The 16637-nt window shown below is 49.8% G+C and overlaps 9 protein-coding genes across 10 annotated transcripts; 6 read left to right on the top strand and 3 right to left on the bottom strand.

Annotated features, from left to right (window-relative positions):
- Positions 1-836: 836 nt before the first annotated feature.
- On the top strand, positions 837-2357 carry FOIG_03980 (uncharacterized protein; the record flags this gene model as incomplete). Its single annotated transcript, XM_031202027.1, has 5 exons — positions 837-1604; positions 1656-1770; positions 1818-2085; positions 2165-2264; positions 2313-2357. 5 exons carry the CDS (start codon positions 837-839, stop codon positions 2355-2357), a joined length of 1296 nt encoding a protein of 431 aa, XP_031067474.1.
- A 133-nt stretch (positions 2358-2490) lies between these two features.
- On the top strand, positions 2491-3089 carry FOIG_03979 (uncharacterized protein; the record flags this gene model as incomplete). Its single annotated transcript, XM_031202026.1, has 3 exons — positions 2491-2697; positions 2754-2925; positions 2974-3089. 3 exons carry the CDS (start codon positions 2491-2493, stop codon positions 3087-3089), a joined length of 495 nt encoding a protein of 164 aa, XP_031067473.1.
- A 306-nt stretch (positions 3090-3395) lies between these two features.
- FOIG_03978 (uncharacterized protein) lies at positions 3396-4756 on the bottom strand. Its single transcript, XM_031202025.1, has 2 exons — positions 4156-4756; positions 3396-4104 (listed from the first exon to the last, which is right to left on the bottom strand). Exons 1-2 carry the CDS (start codon positions 4498-4500, stop codon positions 3550-3552), a joined length of 900 nt encoding a protein of 299 aa, XP_031067472.1. The 5' UTR covers positions 4501-4756; the 3' UTR covers positions 3396-3549.
- A 443-nt stretch (positions 4757-5199) lies between these two features.
- On the bottom strand, positions 5200-6436 carry FOIG_03977 (signal peptidase I). Its single transcript, XM_031202024.1, has 4 exons — positions 6196-6436; positions 5932-6146; positions 5402-5884; positions 5200-5328 (listed from the first exon to the last, which is right to left on the bottom strand). Exons 1-3 carry the CDS (start codon positions 6274-6276, stop codon positions 5662-5664), a joined length of 519 nt encoding a protein of 172 aa, XP_031067471.1. The 5' UTR covers positions 6277-6436; the 3' UTR covers positions 5200-5328; positions 5402-5661.
- Positions 6437-6738: 302 nt separating this feature from the next.
- FOIG_03976 (uncharacterized protein) lies at positions 6739-7082 on the top strand (the record flags this gene model as incomplete). Its single annotated transcript, XM_031202023.1, has 2 exons — positions 6739-6810; positions 6858-7082. 2 exons carry the CDS (start codon positions 6739-6741, stop codon positions 7080-7082), a joined length of 297 nt encoding a protein of 98 aa, XP_031067470.1.
- Positions 7083-7558: 476 nt separating this feature from the next.
- Positions 7559-8798, top strand: FOIG_03975 (uncharacterized protein; the record flags this gene model as incomplete). The annotated part of the gene is made up of 6 exons (XM_031202022.1): positions 7559-7624; positions 7682-7900; positions 7946-8255; positions 8303-8421; positions 8470-8647; positions 8695-8798. The coding sequence occupies 6 exons, from the start codon at positions 7559-7561 to the stop codon at positions 8796-8798; spliced, it is 996 nt and encodes a 331-aa protein (XP_031067469.1).
- A 1047-nt stretch (positions 8799-9845) lies between these two features.
- On the bottom strand, positions 9846-13797 carry FOIG_03973 (uncharacterized protein). 2 transcript variants are annotated; one of them, XM_031202019.1, is made up of 3 exons: positions 13593-13703; positions 12757-13542; positions 9846-12674 (listed from the first exon to the last, which is right to left on the bottom strand). In XM_031202019.1, exons 2-3 carry the CDS (start codon positions 12833-12835, stop codon positions 12151-12153), a joined length of 603 nt encoding a protein of 200 aa, XP_031067466.1. In that variant the 5' UTR covers positions 12836-13542; positions 13593-13703; the 3' UTR covers positions 9846-12150. The 2 variants fall into 2 exon arrangements, with proteins under 2 accessions (XP_031067466.1, XP_031067467.1); XM_031202020.1 differs by having other exon boundaries at positions 11888-12674; positions 12757-13797.
- FOIG_03974 (uncharacterized protein) lies at positions 10149-11018 on the top strand (the record flags this gene model as incomplete). Its single annotated transcript, XM_031202021.1, has 1 exon — positions 10149-11018. One exon carries the CDS (start codon positions 10149-10151, stop codon positions 11016-11018), a length of 870 nt encoding a protein of 289 aa, XP_031067468.1.
- FOIG_03972 (uncharacterized protein) lies at positions 13592-16470 on the top strand. Its single transcript, XM_031202018.1, has one exon. It carries the CDS (start codon positions 13953-13955, stop codon positions 16212-16214), a length of 2262 nt encoding a protein of 753 aa, XP_031067465.1. The 5' UTR covers positions 13592-13952; the 3' UTR covers positions 16215-16470.
- Positions 16471-16637: the final 167 nt, after the last annotated feature.

Below are 16637 nucleotides of genomic sequence, written 5' to 3'. Positions count from 1 at the left end.
CCAGTCAACCAGCCTGATCCCATCACCCGGTCTAAATCTGTTCAATCCAACAGCTGTAGCAACCTAGCTCGGCAGCCTGCCAAAGTAGCCCAAAGTGGCTTGCAGGGGTGCTCAAGGTCCTTAGCAAAAAAAGAGATATCGCAAGATCCTCTCTTTTCAAGGCCTCATTTCTTTCAACAAGTCAAGGCTGCAGTGAAGCCTGTAGGCTTAAGGCCGAGAGATTAATGAGTTACGCTGATAGACCACTGGCCAGACGACCTACTGCTGTTGAGGGAGGTTGTATCAGATTGATATTTATCACAAGGCACGTACGTGGGTCACGGTGCTCAGACAGGTGGCTCTATAAGTGACCTGCCGAAAGCTGGTTGCATCACAGGCCGTCAATAATAGATTCTGCTGACCAGGCTAGAGCCCTGTAACTTTAGTAGATAGCTGACGGGCTGTTAATGTTTTCAGTGACCTGCTGATACTTTAAGACCAGGTTGTTATTGTGATGATCACCTTCTGATATAGGTAACTGCCTAGTACCTTGAGCGTCATGGACTTCTCGGACATCTGCATATGTACTGAAACCACCCTAAAAGAGCAAACAGTCAATTCAGTTGATTAAAGTAGGCAATTAGGCGCCAAGAGTCTGACAACAAGGCAAGCCGTTTGTTTTCCTCTTGTTTGTATACTTGCAAAGCTACGTACCTAAAGGAGCATTCACCCCTTTGTACCACCACATGCGAGATAGTGGTCGCCGTGAAGTAGTTATCCTTGATGGTTGAGTTTAGAAAAACCTCAATCTTTTCTACCTCTAGTCAAACTACTTTCTTCCCTCACCTATTACCACAATGTCTCCACAGGGTGCTGAAAAGCTTGTCATGGCTGTCGACTTCGGCGAGACGAACTCGTCGGTTTCTCATACTTTGGTACACGAGGGACTCCTGTCAGAAAGCGTCACTACTTTGTCGCCCACAACAGTGTCAAACTATGTCTCTGGGATGATGACTTGTAGAGGAAGTTCGATGCACTTGGAAGTGCCAACCTTGCTCCGGTATCCCGTTGACTGGGTCTTCCAACCCCTCGACGAACTCAAAGTAGAGCAACCTGGCGCTATCCGCCATGACAATCACCAGATACGCTGGGGCTTGGAAGTCCAGCAAGACATGTCGAGAGTCATGTCACATTCTGACAATAATCAGATGCTTCTACACGGCTTCAAGAATCTTATGAGCCAGTCAGACAACCATCAGATGCAGAACGCACGTCTTATTGAAACACTCCGTCGACTAGCTCAGAAGAGGTCTTGTCCAAGCGAGATTCCCATTCGAGAGATGCTTCTCTTAGTCATCATCGACTACCTGATGAAATTGCTCGCCCATGCCAAAGATGAGATCGTAGGGAGCAAATCTATTTCTACTATAGAGATGGTCATTTGCGTGCCAGTATTCTGGAATCAGCAAGCCCTTAGAGACATGCAAACTTGTGTGAGTATAGCCATGAAGCGGGTCGATTTTCCTGGAGTTAAATTCAGCGACGATTGTATGGAGAACATATTCATGATATCAGAGCCAGAAGCTGCAGCGACACGGCTACTCGCCGGCCCCTCTGTCATCAAAGTAAGCAAATTTTCGCCTTCATACAGCATCATCCCAGCTGACCAGTAATAGGAAGGGGATGTTTTCACGATCCTCGACGCCGGAGGAGGGACGTGTGATGCCTTGACGTATGTTGTCACTCAAGGATTGCCTCTCAGGCTGTCCAGGCAGGCCGTGCATCATAGCGGTGAGTGGCTTTGTCCTTTAGTGGGCCGTTCTGACTGTTCTTGACAGGCGATTCATGTGGCTCCAATGCACTGAACGATGCATTCCGGCAGCTGCTAAGAACTTTACTCGCAGGCCACGACTACTTGAGCCAAGACGGGGTAACACTAGAGGGCTACATCTTTAAGCTCGCCGTTCATGACTTCGAGCACTTGATCAAGGCCGGATGGGTCGTCTCTGAGCATAGCAAAGACTATAGTCTTGAGGTCATTGGGCTTAAGTTTGACGCTGGGGATCCCAACCAAGCTGAGAACCCTCGACTGAGGCAGCCCAACCAGTTGACAATCCGATCGTAAGTACCGCACTATTCATGCATAATATAGTCATAGTATGGTTTGGGTCTAATATAACAATAGTGAGCACCTCAATGAGATTTACACAAAGGTCTGCGAAAAGGTTTCTGCCATTATGGAACAGCAGTTGCACGCAGCGGCCCAGAGTGGCCTGAAAGTTTGTGTGGGTATTTCCAATGCTAATCGTAAAGAATGACCTAACAGCAAGCAGAAAGTCATCCTGACGGGTGGATTCGGAGAATCGATTCCTCTATGAACTCATCTCCGTCAAAGTCTCGAGAGTTTCAACGCTGCCAACAACTGCAATGTAGAGCTATATCTCTTCGACACACATAATCGGTCAGTTTCAGTCAGTTATCTTGTAGCTGGAAACTCATAACAATTGCAGCATGACGGCAATTGATGCCGTTTCCTTGGGAGGTGTCTTAAGGGCACTTGACAAATCGAACGGTCCGACTAGGGTTGCAAGATCAAGCTATGGTGTTCGCTGCGATGAGCCTTACTTCCACGAGTTGCATGCAGGACAGCCGACTATTCCGGGCTTCCAAAACTCGAATGAACACTACGTGGAGGCCATAGAATCGATTTCGAAAAAGGTCGGTCTTTGATTTCTGCACCACGCCAAGAAATAATTACTGATAAATACATCTAGGGCGATGATATTGCTCCTTTGTTCCAGAAGTCTGCGACGCGCTACCAAACTTTCCCTTACTGGAATGCTGATGGTACAGTAAATCACGGGCCGTTCATTTGCCAAGAGGAGATCTGGGTATCCGATGAAGCCTATCTAGACTGTCGCAGTTTCAGAGATGATCATAACAAAGGTATGGCCCCTGAGACATGGCCCAGCCAGCCTCAATTAACCAAGTTAGATGCTCAGAGGATTGGTGTTATAGTGACAGACGTCACACATCTCCGTCCACGGTTCCTGCATAAGACTGCTCAAGCACAGGGCCCTCGTGGCCGTTGCAGGAGATATTGGTACTAGAAGTTCCCTTATGAATTGGTCTTGATCATCGACGGCTTGAATATGAAATGTGAGTCTTGCCTCTAATTACACTATCCAGCTTTCACGCTGCCGTCCGCGCCGAGACCCGCGAATTGGTACTCTGCTCTGCAGATACTAACCATCTATGAATGACAGGTGTTCAAGTTTTCAACGGGCAGGTGATTAGAGAAATGAAGGTCGGCATCGCGCCAGGATTCACACCAGGGGCCAACTGATCGCCCCTTGGCCTAGGCAACCAAACGAGTTTATTAGTAAGCACAGAATTCGACAGTCGTCGGTCCTCTTATGAGACTGGGAGCTCTGGAAAACTTCAGGATACCCCAGGGAAAGAAATGCAAAGCCGATAAAAGTCTTCGTCTTTTTTGGTTCATCTCTGTATCATTTAACCTAGTCTACATTATTCTTCCCATTAGTCTCAGATCTAATAACCTCCAGCGTCTCAAGCATAGCGCTCAGCCGCAGGCTGAGTTGCTGCCATAGATTCCTTGCCATTTCCCATTTGTGGTGGTGCCCAGTTCTGCATGGGGATATTCTGTCCTTGAGGAGGTCCGTAATACTGAGGCACCTGCTGGAAACCTTGCGCTCCCGGGCCCCAGTAAGCCGGTCCACCAAAGACCATTGTAACAGGTCGTCTCATCGCGGCGTTTCGCTTCTGGGTATCGATACAGGCGCCGACGAATAGGATGAAGTGCCAGAGCCAGATGAGGCACGTAAACACTGACAGGGCAATAAATAGCGTGCGTTTGCTGCCAACTTTGTCGCTGCTTGTGCAAATGTAACGTCCTTGTTCAGAATTGTATTCGCAGTTTTCGTCGAGGTAATCGAACTCATTATAGTATGCGCTAAAAGTGCTCTCGAGACCACCGACGATAGCGGCACCAAGCCAGATGAAGAGGGAGATGGCGACATGGGCGCCAGGATGAATACCGGCCTTCCATTTGCGACCGAAACGAGTAGCCAATTCTGCGATATCCCAGACCATTGCTACGACGAACTAGAGAGTGTCAGTACATGCCATCTAGTCAAGGGGTTGAGAGAGCCGTACAAGTGGACAAGCACCGAGCGCGATCAGACCCAGTGTCTCAGTACTTCTGAGCGCGCCCGTAAGACCCAGTCCAACAATACAGCAAACGATATCGATCCCGTGGAGTGTGAGCTTGGTGATCATCCAGGCCTTAGACTCAGGGACCTGGGGGGGTGTCCATTGCTGTTGGGCAGGCTGTTGCGGGTACGGCGCGTAAGGGGGCCCATAACTGCGAGGGTCTTGCTGAAAGCCAGGTTGCTGCTGTTGTTGCTGGGCGTACGTCTGAGGAGCATGTTGCGCATTGGGAGGAACAGCGGGAGAAGCTGCTGGCGCAGGATCCGTTTGGGTAGAAGATTCAGGTGCCATTGTGCGAAATACGACGGGTTTAAAATATAAAATGAACGGAAGGACGCGGCGCGTTGGAACCACGGGAATAAAGGTAGCGCACAGTGATAGCGAGTGTAAAAAGCGAACTAACGAACGAATGACCGAAAACGAAGCGAAACAAAAAAAGAAGAGCCTTGTGCGAAAAGGCGGGTAAGACAGACTTGATATTTAAAAGAAAAAGGAACGATTAGCTCGCTTCCAGCTGTGAAACCCCCAGGCCAATATTCGAGATTGAGGCGTTGGATCAGAGCCCCTGGGACTTGCAAGGAGTAAAATCGTGTTAGTCCCTCGTTCAATTGGCTTCCTGCAAGGAGTAGCGCGATGAGTGGAGGTGATGATCCATGGATGGTGATCTAAGGGGCTTGTCGGTTACGGGAATGGCGATTTGTTTGAATGCGCTACGGAATGGGGATTTCAAGAGACAAATTTAGTACCCAGAAGGCTGCCTCTTCTGGTTCCGGAGCAGAATCTGCTGTAGAGCCACGGTTGCGTTGGGTGTTGGCTCCATGTTTGTTAAGGTCCTTCATTCGAGGCTGCTTTGAACATGAAACATCCATGGCTGAGAACCGGATCATGATGCTGGTAAACACACGAATTGTCGGGAATAGAAAACAACATCTTTTGAAGACCCCACTAACAGAAGAAACAAAGCGAAATTTCCCTTTCATCCTTGGCGGCCGCCGTTAAGAATCTCATGGTTAGCCGCTTTGGGGATGGGTCTAGTTGCAGCTAAGATTAGACCAGGGGACAGCATGAGGAAATCGCCGAACCTGGGTGCCAATTCTATAGGGCTATTGTAGTGTGTCCCTTTCAATGAGTCAGTCAAACTGGACCCAACGAAAGACCAGGTTGTAAATCTCTAGCAATACGGAGTACTCACCCACTAACTAATTCCTAGGCTTTGGTGAAGTGCCTGGCCAAGACGGCCAACGGATGTTGTGACATTGTTACATCGCTTCTACCGCCTTGGCACCAAAACGTACCATTGAGATCCTTCGTCTGTGTCGGGAAATCACCGATATGCTCTGTGGAATTTGATGCAAAGGGTATCAATCGAATCGTCTCTTGGCGCTACTTCGGCGACAAAGCAAACGCTTGTTTTGTATACAATATCCAAGATCTTCCCGTCACATACACCACTTATTCTCGCTGTAGAACCACCATAAGACCCATAATTCCCAACATCACTGTCTTGAGCCAAGGGTATTCCGACAGAAGAATCGTCACGTAACCGACAAATGGCATGTATCCCACAACGCTTCCAATAATGTCACTTCGTACGAGGTAGTCCTGGTTCTTGGCGTAGAGCTCGGTATCGTCCGAAAGGTTGTTATCTCCCTTGGTGAGAAGCTGAGCGGTGTCGCTGTACATCATTAGCCATTGCCCGCAACTCTTGCACAAACAACATACCCCTTGCCAAACTTGCGTACAACTCGGTGCACGATAGGAATGTCCTTGTCCTTGACGTTGTAAACGACAACCTCGCCAATCTCGGTCTCCTGTAGTAGGTTTCGGTTCCAGAGGAAGAGTAGGTCACCTCGCTGGAAGGCGGGCTCCATAGAGCCAGATAGAACGACGACGATCGGGGACGGCGAGTCGCTGATAACGGAAAGGCCTTTCCACATCTGCGACAGGTTAGCTTTCGTCCGGGAGCTCAAGAAGACACGTTCGCACCATGAAGGCCGTAGAGAGGATGAGCGCAAAGTTCATGAGCTGCGCAGCAGCTTGCCGCGGGTTTCCAAGAGCCGACAGCATGGCGAAGGTTTGTATATCGGTTTCGTGGAGTGAGGGGAGGTTGTTGTAGAGCTTGACAACTCCACGATGCAACTTTCGCGCTGGAGCGAAATGGACATCTGGCTCATGGGAGCTCGAGGAGCACGGGCCACCTGGCCTGGAACAGCTGGGGCATTTTGAGGCTGGTGTTTGTGGCGGTGCTAGATCAAAATGGTTCCCATAATTCCAGGGACCTTGACGCTATAAATGGTCTAACGCGGGGGTGTCATGCTCGAATGAAGGTGATGTCATGACTACACTTGAAGCATGAGATCGATGTCATAGGCGTTGTAGGCGAATAAGGAGCTTGGTATTTAAAATGGTCATCTGCTGGTCCTGTTCTCTGTGTTTACATTCTTCTTCATAATCTCCAAATTCTACCGATCCAAACGTCTTGATCTTCACCAGAACCCAAGCACCTGCACTTACACTACTATACTCAAAATGGCCGATAACAACAACCAGCAGCCCGGTCTCATCGGCAGCCACGTCCAATACGTCAAGGGAGCCGCAGAGGTAAGTCCTTCTCAACCCCCCCAGGGCCTCTCACTCATGCCTTCAAGGCTACCATTGGCGCCATTACCGGCTCTCAACCATGGAAGGCCTCTGGTGAACAGGACAAGGCAGCAGGTCTTGCCGACATGAAGAAGGCTGGCGAGCTTCGAGCACAGAACGACCCGAACCACGAGAAGGGATATGGAAGGGTCGAAGAGGTCGCTGGTAGACTCACCGGTTGCCAGGGGATGGAGCGAGAAGGCCATGAGAGCGCTGCGCGCAAGCAGGAATAAGTGGACTGAATGATTGATGAGTGTACGATAAGAACTAGCATTGCGATATGTCGAGTTGATTGACTCGGCGGATAATAATGAACTCTTCATAAGCCTAACGTCCCGAAATGTGAGGAGCTTTCACTGTTGCCTCCTTCCTTCTAGCATCGCCTCTCGTGCACCTTCCAGTTATCGTCATGAGCACGAGGCTACTGCCTTCTTGGTTAACATCACAGCACCTTCTTTCTTCGGCTGCTGGCCGATAATTACCTACCACGATGGCTTCGTCCTCTCGTCTCTCTTCTTCCCAGCTTCATCATCGCGTATCTTTGTCTCGTTCAGCATCGCCTCTTCGACGCCTGATCCCCTACATCTCTTGGCTTCATCGGCTCCGCGCTCCAGCATCACCTTACTGCAATTATCTGTTTGACCACATCGTTTTGATCATCGATCTGCATCCTCTTCACCTTCTTTGTCGTCCCCGCTGAGTCTTCGCGATGGACTCAGCACCTCTCCTCCAGAACGCCGATGGCCTCCCCAGCCCCAATGTGATGCAGGACCATGTCAGTCATCTCCACGATGCTTTGGTTCATCGTTTTGCTGACTTGATGAACCGATAGCCTGCCTTCCTTCGAGCATCTCACTCCCCGTGGTCATTCATTCCGCAGAACATACTCGTTATCTTGCGTGGAGTTGTTTTGTCGCTTGTCACAGCCGTGGTGATCCTCGTCCTCAATTACGAGATCCACGAACAAAGCGAGTTCTCCGATTGGCGTATCGTCTTTGACTTTGCCAATATCAGTCTGTTCTTTGTCTTTCTGTACCAGCTCAAGACCTTTGTGAGTTCACATAAGGATTCCTTCCACTATTATTGACTTCTCTAGTGTTGGACATTTACCCACCTGTACTATCCCCACCATCATGATCGACACATGGGGGGTTTAGAAGGATGGCTCATCCGAAGAATGTCGCTCCCCAAGCACATGGGTAGCCTCCGCAAGCAATTCTACTTTACCCTCTTTTACACCATCACTGCTGTTTTCGCTTTTGCCAATTCGACCATCTACTTCTTCATCACACGCCAGCACAAGAGTGACGATGCCAGCGGCGAACCTCAACCCGAGCCTCAACCTCCCAACGGTACCGCTTCGCATGTCTGGGCTCCATATGCCGAAAAGACGCCTGCTGCTCCATGTAAGAGCACTTTCTTTATCGCATGGTAGTCAACTGATCATAAATAGTCACCGACATCTTTGGCGAGGGATGGTTCCGTGCCTTCATCATCTTGTCCTTGTACGCATTTGGATCTTCGGTGATGGTGTTTGAGATCCTTGTTCTCAACAGCATTCGACGTCCATGGGTAGGTCGGTGTTCAATCGCGATAGCAGCTTACTGACCTTATAACCAGACTGTCGGCATCCACCTCATTGGCATCATGTTCTTCGCCACAGCTTACCTGGGTTGGGCGGCCTTTGGTCACCTCGTCACCAACTATTACCCATTCTTCTGGCTTGACAAGAACGAAGTTGGGTCGGATGAAGCGATTACTCTTTACTCCATTGGCTTCGTGTTCTTGATGCCCATCAGTGAGTTCTTTCTCTAACATGAAAGGTGTAAATGCTTATTACCATAGTGTACATCCTCATGCAGGGTCTCATCGCTTCCCGGGAGAGCGTCACACGATCAAACTCTGAGGCTCGCGCCATCGCTGCTGCGCAAGCGGCCCTTGATTCCTGAAGGGGTACGAATTGGGAATGGTGATGGGTGTTGGAATTTGTTTGGTGGTTAACGATGGATTAGGGAAGTCTGCCGATTGAGTGACTTGATGTGATATAGATTGATGCACCTAATTGGGGTAGGGTTACTCGAGACGTCTGGTTAACCTCTTAAACCTAAAATTGACTCGACTTCGCAGCAACGAGACCGTTGTAAAAGTGAAGAAACGGCCTGTGACGATATTTCGCCGAAGTAATTCCCATGAGTTGACTCATTCAGGTTGAAAGCCACGGTGCAATGCCCGTAACCGACAGTCGGGTTTGTAAATGTCTTGGTTGTGAAGCGTGCAAGATGCACCTGTAACATTGCGGCGGCGTGAAGCTACGTGCGACAGGGACTCGGCGACACCACCTTGGATGCAAATCAACCAGCCCCGTTGTAGGATATTCACCAATCACACGCAAAGATCTACTCGCACAGATGGCATGGCCTGGTAGCGTCTTCACACAGACCGTCGATTGGGTACCGGACAGATGAGTTGGTGAGGCACCACCAGGACCACGACAGGGCAATTTACTGAGTGGCATTGCACGGTCACATCGAGAGGTTGGAGTGGCGATAACACGGATGAATTGATTGGTGTTGATAACAAACGAGCCTTGTTTAATCGCGGCGGTGCAAATAACGACTAGGAAGAAAAGCCGGGGAAGGTAAAAGATGACGGTGAGTCGAGTTGGGCATTGACATTTTGAGCTTTTGGGAGTTGCAGGGGTCTTTGGCTGAGATAAACGTGAAGTGAGTGTTGGCAGAGACTCATATTTGAGCCTGACATTGCAGCCTCGACAACGAGATCAATGCAAGATAGACTCAGGCTTCAATATTGCAAGGGCTTTGAAATCAGATTATTAATTCTGCCTTTTAAAAGAACCCAAACATGGAGGTCGGGTTGCATTGCAGAGGCTGTAGTCGAGTCGCTGGCTGCCTCATGCTCATCCTTGAACCCCGCGGGTAAGACACCATCGGTATAAATACAGGCCTAACCCCCTGTACCCCCGACTTCTTCTCTCTTCCTCCCCCCCACACACAACCAAAAAAGGGTCGCAAAGATTCACCAAGAGGATATCGTCTTGTCTTGAAGGACATATTTCTCCGCCCGGGCCCATTTGTCAATCTTTTCTGTTGTGCGTCGCTCTTTTCTTCTTCCCTTTTGCTCTCTATCTCTTCGCTCTTTTCGTCACTCTCTAGCCAAGCCGATCGATCGATACAAAAAGTCGGGAGTCGTTATTCTCCCTACAATAACCTGTCCGAGTCGAAATTCCCGTTACGAGTCCGTTCTTTATATACCGATTTCCTCCCATAACTATCGTAGCCATGTTCAAGCGTTCGTTTAGGTCGCAAGACCCCAACCGCGTCGACAAGACTGCGAGACTCAAGAGATCGGGCTCCCACCGGGATCACACGAAAATGTCGAAGCTGCAAAGATCGCTCAACGAGCAGGACGCGATACCCCAGAAGCCTGCTCCAGCACCCGCGCCTTCACCCTCGCCCATCGTCACTCTGACTGTTGGTCGAGATGGCCGGCTCTTTGCAGCACATGAGGATGTACTCCGCCAGTCGCCTTTCTTTGAGGCCGCCTGTCGCGGAAGTTGCTTCGAGGCACAGAGCAAGAGGATCTCCATTCCCGACGAAGAACCCGAGGTGTTCTCCGCCGTCCTCGAATATCTCTACAAGGGCGACTACTACCCACGTCTGCTCCACAACAAGCAGCGCAACTCTTGGGAGCTCGAGGACCAAGGCCGTACACCTCACACATCACCCAACCCCGAAACTGGAGGTGGCCGCGCAGGCGCTGCGTCTGAAGCCACTATCTACCTGTCGAGTCTCGATATGGCCATCCTCCGCGACACAGTCGTTTACTGTGCCGCGGACAAATACGGCCTCGAGGAGCTCAAGCGTCTGGCCCTGCGCAAGCAGGGACTGCAATCCGGCATCGATGTCGGGACCATTATACGGTCAGCTCAGTACGCCTACGCTCACACGCCCGACTCAGACAGCCGTCTGCGCGCTCATTACCTCGCCCTGATCATCCGCTGCCGCAAGACCTTTAAGCGCAGCGGGACCATGCAGGCCGAGATGGAGGCGGGCGGCAGCAAGCTCTTCTTCGACCTGTTTGTAGCCATGTGCAATCACCTCGACGACGTCATTGACGTGAGCAATGCTCGCACGCCAAAGACTGTCTGAGTGATTCAAGGTAACCCAAACACACACTACTCAGGCCTCCGGATGCTTCGTGTGTTTGATCATAGCTGGAGGACAAGCGCGAAATGGAACACCGCCAAATCCGCGAAAAAAGAAAAACCCACAAAAAAAAGTGATGCTTACGGGAACAGTTGGAAGTCGGCGTTTGGTTGCTTTTCATGCTCCATCATCAGATTGAAGTCCTAAGGAGCTTTGTTTTATTACATTACTCCCCTTCTGCGAGGTTGGCCGACCGAATTTTGATGAAACACGAGCTGAGAGGATCTAATCAGACGCATGCGACGTCCTTCACATCCTCTGCTCATTTATTGTGAGTTTACTCATCGCGAGTTTCCATTTCTGCCTTGTCATTTCAACTCTGCTTTGATACCCACTTACACACGGACACCGGGACATTTCTTCCCCACTCTACTCTGGCGTTTTGTTATCCACCAAAAAAAGACCGGGTTGTCTTTGGTTCAACACCAGAGTTTGGGGGACATTTTGGGAAGTGGAATGCTTGACTGCTTTTCTACACCCGCGAGCAAATGCCCCGAGATTGGCTAAAAGCTTGCATTTGTACCATCTTGGAAATTTTTCACCGAAAAAAAAGGATCTCTTCTGGTTTTGTTGTTGTCTTTTTGCTTTCACGTTTTATGGCAGGAGTTTGTCTCTTTTGAACATGCTTAGAACGCGAAACGGATACAATCATCTCCTACTCGGATTTTGCACAACAGGGGGGACCTTGAGAACGAGAGGCTTTAATAACATCTTAAATCTCACACACTGCGTGTGTGCCTCGCCTCTTCAGTACTGGGTCAGCCCTCTTTTGCTTTTGGTTCGCATCTACAGACTGATACCTCGAACCTGTCCTTTTGTTACTGCTTTCCTATTTTGTTTACTGGAGGAGATGGGAATTGGAGATCCTTTCTGCATGGGTTTGTTTGGGGCCGGCGAGACGCCGATGAGAATGAAGTTACGATCTTGATGATTATTAACAACTTGGGATCGTTGAACGATCCTCCCTGGCGCAAGCACCGTCAGGGTAGAGGTAATGAGAAATTCGGCCACCTCAATTGATGTTCCTTTGCCTGTGATGTCTGTGATGCAATGCTTAAAATAGTGAGGTTTGTTATCAGGCGGTTTCATCCCACTCAACCTCAAACTTCTCAAACGTAACCTCAAGATCCTCCTTAATCTCCTTCTTAGGGTCAGGTCTCGCCACAGCAGCAGCAACCTCTAGATCCCAGCCCTCACCTCCATTATCACCATAAACCCAATTCGTCTGCCTCAACGGCGTCTTGTCACCGTCCTCATCAACCCTGTACGTCCACATACAAAGACCCAGCGCATCCTGCACCTTCTGCACCTTTACCGTAACGCACTTCTCACCGTTCCTCACGCCAGCTTCATTCTCAGGTCCGACTTTCTCAACGCTCCAATCTGCCCACTGGTCGCATGTCACGGTTGAGTAGCGCGGGTGATCGTTGTATAGCTCGATGCCGGTCTTGATCCACTTGCGGGGCGTGGGGGAGTTGGGGTTTGTGAAGACTAGGAGAAGACAGGCCTGATCGTACTGATGGATGTATTTTGTGCGAAAGGTGAGAGTTGCGGAGATGAACTTCTTAAGAGGTTTTTTGGAATGCGTGGTGAAGGGTGCTGGGTTAGTTAGTGAGTGAGGCTAGTCGTGATGGGTGGTTGAGAGGGCGCGTTTGAGAGTGAGGGGTTGAGGTGAACTCACCAGTGAAGACGTCAGTAGAAGGAGGTTGTTTCCAGATATCACTACCAGGCGGCGCCGACCATTTGAAAGGAGTTTCCATCTTGACGATTTCAACAAAACAATATGTAGTATTTCTAGGATCCTAAAGATGTTATTCTTCAAGGGACACTTCGATGTATTTATAGCTCTTCTTAAACGATGCTCTTGACTAAGAATCGCGGGGCAGACCTGACGTAATCGGGTTAAGCCGAGCAAACATGCAGCGGAAACTCCGCCTTTTGCGAGGTTCTGAGACGAATTGTTGTTGGTAGAATGCAGGAATATTAATAACCGGTGATCACTTTTACGGTTAATTCTGGAAAGGTTCTGGCTTGACAGGGTATTGTATGTAGGGCGTGAGCTTGATGCGGATAAAGTGATGATGGGTGGAGATGAGCTGAATGCCGAGTTACCTTATTTGGAAGGGGACATTCATGGCCTGGTACACTGAAAGTGTGTATACGGATGAAAAATGCCAACGTATTATAATTGATACCGTCTTATGGCAATGCAAAAGACATTAAATATGATACTAAATCGTTGAGTTAACTCAATGAATTGCTCTGCGTTTACCCTGTACAGCTAACTTTGAGTGTGTGGGGTTAAACCTCGGCTCTCTCGTCACCAACCGCTTCAACAAGATTGCTCGCACAAACTGACTGCAACAGCATATCTCCTCTTCATTTCTCCTCATTAGAAAAACGAGGATCAACAAAGATTGACGACTCTACAACGACAATATTCCTCAAAGACTCTGCTCGCTATCATCTACGTATTGTCAGGACTATTCCAAAAACATCACGCACTGGTGTTCGAACCGTCACTGCCTTGGCCCTCTGACTCAGTCGAATTGCAGGGGCTTGCTCACACGAGTGAAAACTCTTCCCCACTCGACCATAGACACTCATTTCTTCCACCCAAAAAACCCCGCCTGCACCGAGACTCGCGATTTCTCTTCACCAGTATCTCACCTCGTCCATCCCTCTGTCTTTTTTTTCCCTTATCGCGATAATCTTTTTTTTTGTAAGAGCTATCGCATACAGGCTCTTTCGACGCCGCGGCACTGGAGTGCTAATAGCTTCTGTGATCTGGCCGTTTGTCGGCCTGGGGGAGAGAAGGAAGATCAATAGCGGAACGACTTTCAATTCATTTCAACTAAATTATAAGATACTGCGACAATGTCGTCTTTTCTTACACCACCAAAATCGGGGCCTACTGGGCGCCCGGCTGCGAAACCACGATTCGGAAAACCCAACCCCGTCCGAGCCATGCGAGAACGAGAAGAACGACGAGCCGCGAATGCAGCCGCCCATTCAAATAGCCTACGGGTTGCTGCTGTAAATCGAAATGCTTCATTAGCAAAACCGAATCGTCCACAATGTCCGAACAAAGCCTGTCCAAAACCCAATGTCGTCGATGGAACATGTCAGACTTGCGGTCGTATCTCTGACGACAGTAATATCGTGGCAGAAGTCACCTTTGGAGAATCGTCTTCGGGTGCTGCTGTTGTTCATGGTTCTTACATTGGTGCTGATCAAGCAGGCGTGCGAAGTATGGGTCCTGCGTTTCGAAGAGTGGGAGGATCTGAGGATCGAGAGAAGAGCATTAGGGAAGCAAAAGGCTTGATGCAGGGTTATGCGCAGCAGCTTCACGTCAGCGACAGTCTGGTCACTGCAGGAACGCAAGTCTTTAAGCTGGCGTCAAGCGCAAACTTTATTCAAGGTCGCACATTAGCCAGCGTTGCGGCTGTCTGCCTGTACGCAGCCTGTCGAGCAGAGCCACCATGCAAAGTTATGCTTATCGATTTGGCGGACTTGGTGCAGCTCAACGTCTTTAAGCTGGGTCGCATTTTCAAGAAGCTTAATGAGGTGGTGCCAATTGGCAACGACGGCCTCATTCCAGTGTATCCGGAGGATCTTATCTGGCGATTTGCCACAAAGATGGAATTTCACCAAGACACAGCCAAAGTCGCTGAGGATGCTGTTCGTCTGGTCAAGCGAATGAGTCGAGATTGGATGGTCATGGGCCGTCGACCATCAGGCATCTGTGGAGCTTGTCTGCTCATGGCAGCACGAATGCACAACTTTCGACGAACTGTGCGAGAGGTTGTCTACATCGTCAAAGTCACCAATCACACAATTCAGAACCGACTGCAAGAGTTCAAAGTCACCGAGTCCAGTCGAATGTCGGTCGAGGATTTCTTGAAGCAGGATTTCCTGGAGAGCTCTCATGACCCACCTTCCTTTTACAGGCAGTCAGCCGAATACAAGAAGCAGCTGGCCGCAAAGAATAAGAAGCGAAAGAGGCCGACAGACGCTGACGATGACGAAGATGAGGAGGAAGATGACAATCTGGCCGACAAGATTGATCCACGGTTAATAGAAGGCGGTGCTGATCTTTCGAAGGCGCCCGTTGTTGAATATCGCCGCGATGATGACGGCTTTATTATCCCGCCTATACCATCCAAGATCGCCAAAGACCCATCGCTTGTCAACAGGCTGAACGAGAACGCAGAGGATGAAGAAGCCGAGGGCGAAGACACGAATGTCCAGACTCTGGATGGCCTGGTGCAAGAGTTTGGAGACGTGATGGACGAGGAGCTTGTGGAGAACGGAACACAAGAAACAAGCCAACGGAAAGGCAGCAAACCACAATTGCCCATCAACGAGGAATGGGAGCAGGATGAGCAAGAACTAGAGGGCGTGATTGAGGAGATCTTCAATGACCCTTTAACATACGAGCACGCCATGGCCTACACGACTGCCGAGCAGCGAGCGCGAATTCACACAGTCTGGGCCCTACAGCAACGACCCCAGAAAGAAGTTTCCATGTCGGCAGACGTCACAGAGGATGAGTTTGCCGACGACCCCGAGGTGAACAATTGTTTGCTGTCACCCGAGGAGGCTCAGATCAAGGAAATGATCTGGGTGAACCAGAACAAGGAATGGCTACGAAAGCACCAAGAGAAGGTGTTCCGCAAGAAAGTCGAGGCAGAACGACCGAAGCAAACACGAAAGCGACGTAAGCGAGCTAGAATGGGTGAAGGCCAGACCAGCCCCGCCAGCTCAGCCGCCGAGGCAGCCGTCAACGTCGCGAAAGATCGCGCCTGGTCCAAGAGGATCAATTACGACGCCATCCGCAACATTTTCGACATGCCCAACCTCGGAGGTCCAGGATCAGAAGCCACAAGCCGCAAGACCAGTGTCGCGGGAAGCACAAAAGGTGGCGACGATGCGAGCGAAGCTCCCGACGAGAGTGTCGCTGGCGACGAACCAGAAGCGCCCCCGGAGGAAGAAGAGTTTGAGGAAGAGGAGTACGATGAGACGCAGAACTACGGTGATGGCGAAGAGTTTGGTGGTGGAGGTGATGAGTTTGGCGGCGGGTATGATGAGGATGATCCAGAGATGGATGCTGAGTATGGTCTTGAGGAGTATGCTTGAGAGGATTACAACAAGAATTGAGTGGTTGGGATGGTAATTGATACCCATATAGATAACAGGACTGCTGTAGCACATGAGCGATTGAGGTATAAATCTGTAAAAGTCTTACCTTGTCTTTCATCCGGTGTGTTCGTTCGATGACTTTAGTCCAATCTTAGACTGGGTATCCTGAACTTATAGATGATTTAGGACAGGCTCGTCTCGTGAAGCACTGAAGATGTAAGCCAGAGCTCTAATGTGGAGCCCTTCGTGATGAGATGGAGGCGTGGTGTTGGTGAGTGTTAGTGGTGGCGCTCACAGAACCTGTTCCCGTATCACATCCACCTCGCTCATATGAGACTAAGGCTTTTCAGAGTTCTTGCATTTATCATTTATCCAGTTTACACTGATCGATGCTAAGTGACATCGGGCATGTTTATCGCT

This window comes from Fusarium odoratissimum (genome assembly GCF_000260195.1).
Source record: "Fusarium odoratissimum NRRL 54006 unplaced genomic scaffold supercont1.5, whole genome shotgun sequence".
Classification (NCBI taxonomy): Eukaryota; Fungi; Ascomycota; class Sordariomycetes; order Hypocreales; family Nectriaceae; genus Fusarium; species Fusarium odoratissimum.
The sequence above is the reverse complement of the archived record's forward strand: the minus strand, read 5'-3'. Positions and strand labels throughout refer to the sequence as shown.

Excerpts from the sequence above, each read along its gene's own strand:
- FOIG_03978 (XM_031202025.1), bottom strand. The coding sequence starts at position 4,500 with ATGGCACCTGAATCTTCTACCCAAACGGATCCTGCGCCAGCAGCTTCT. Across the intron at positions 4,105-4,155 it reads CGCTCGGTGCTTGTCCACTT|TTCGTCGTAGCAATGGTCTG; the intron begins GTACGGCTCTCT and ends GACACTCTCTAG.
- FOIG_03977 (XM_031202024.1), bottom strand. The coding sequence starts at position 6,276 with ATGCTGTCGGCTCTTGGAAACCCGCGGCAAGCTGCTGCGCAGCTCATG. Across the intron at positions 6,147-6,195 it reads TCCTCTCTACGGCCTTCATG|ATGTGGAAAGGCCTTTCCGT; the intron begins GTGCGAACGTGT and ends AACCTGTCGCAG. Across the intron at positions 5,885-5,931 it reads GTACGCAAGTTTGGCAAGGG|CGACACCGCTCAGCTTCTCA; the intron begins GTATGTTGTTTG and ends AATGATGTACAG.
- FOIG_03973 (XM_031202020.1), bottom strand. The coding sequence starts at position 12,835 with ATGGAAACTCCTTTCAAATGGTCGGCGCCGCCTGGTAGTGATATCTGG. Across the intron at positions 12,675-12,756 it reads TTCTACTGACGTCTTCACTG|CACCCTTCACCACGCATTCC; the intron begins GTGAGTTCACCT and ends TAACTAACCCAG.
- FOIG_03972 (XM_031202018.1), top strand. The coding sequence starts at position 13,953 with ATGTCGTCTTTTCTTACACCACCAAAATCGGGGCCTACTGGGCGCCCG.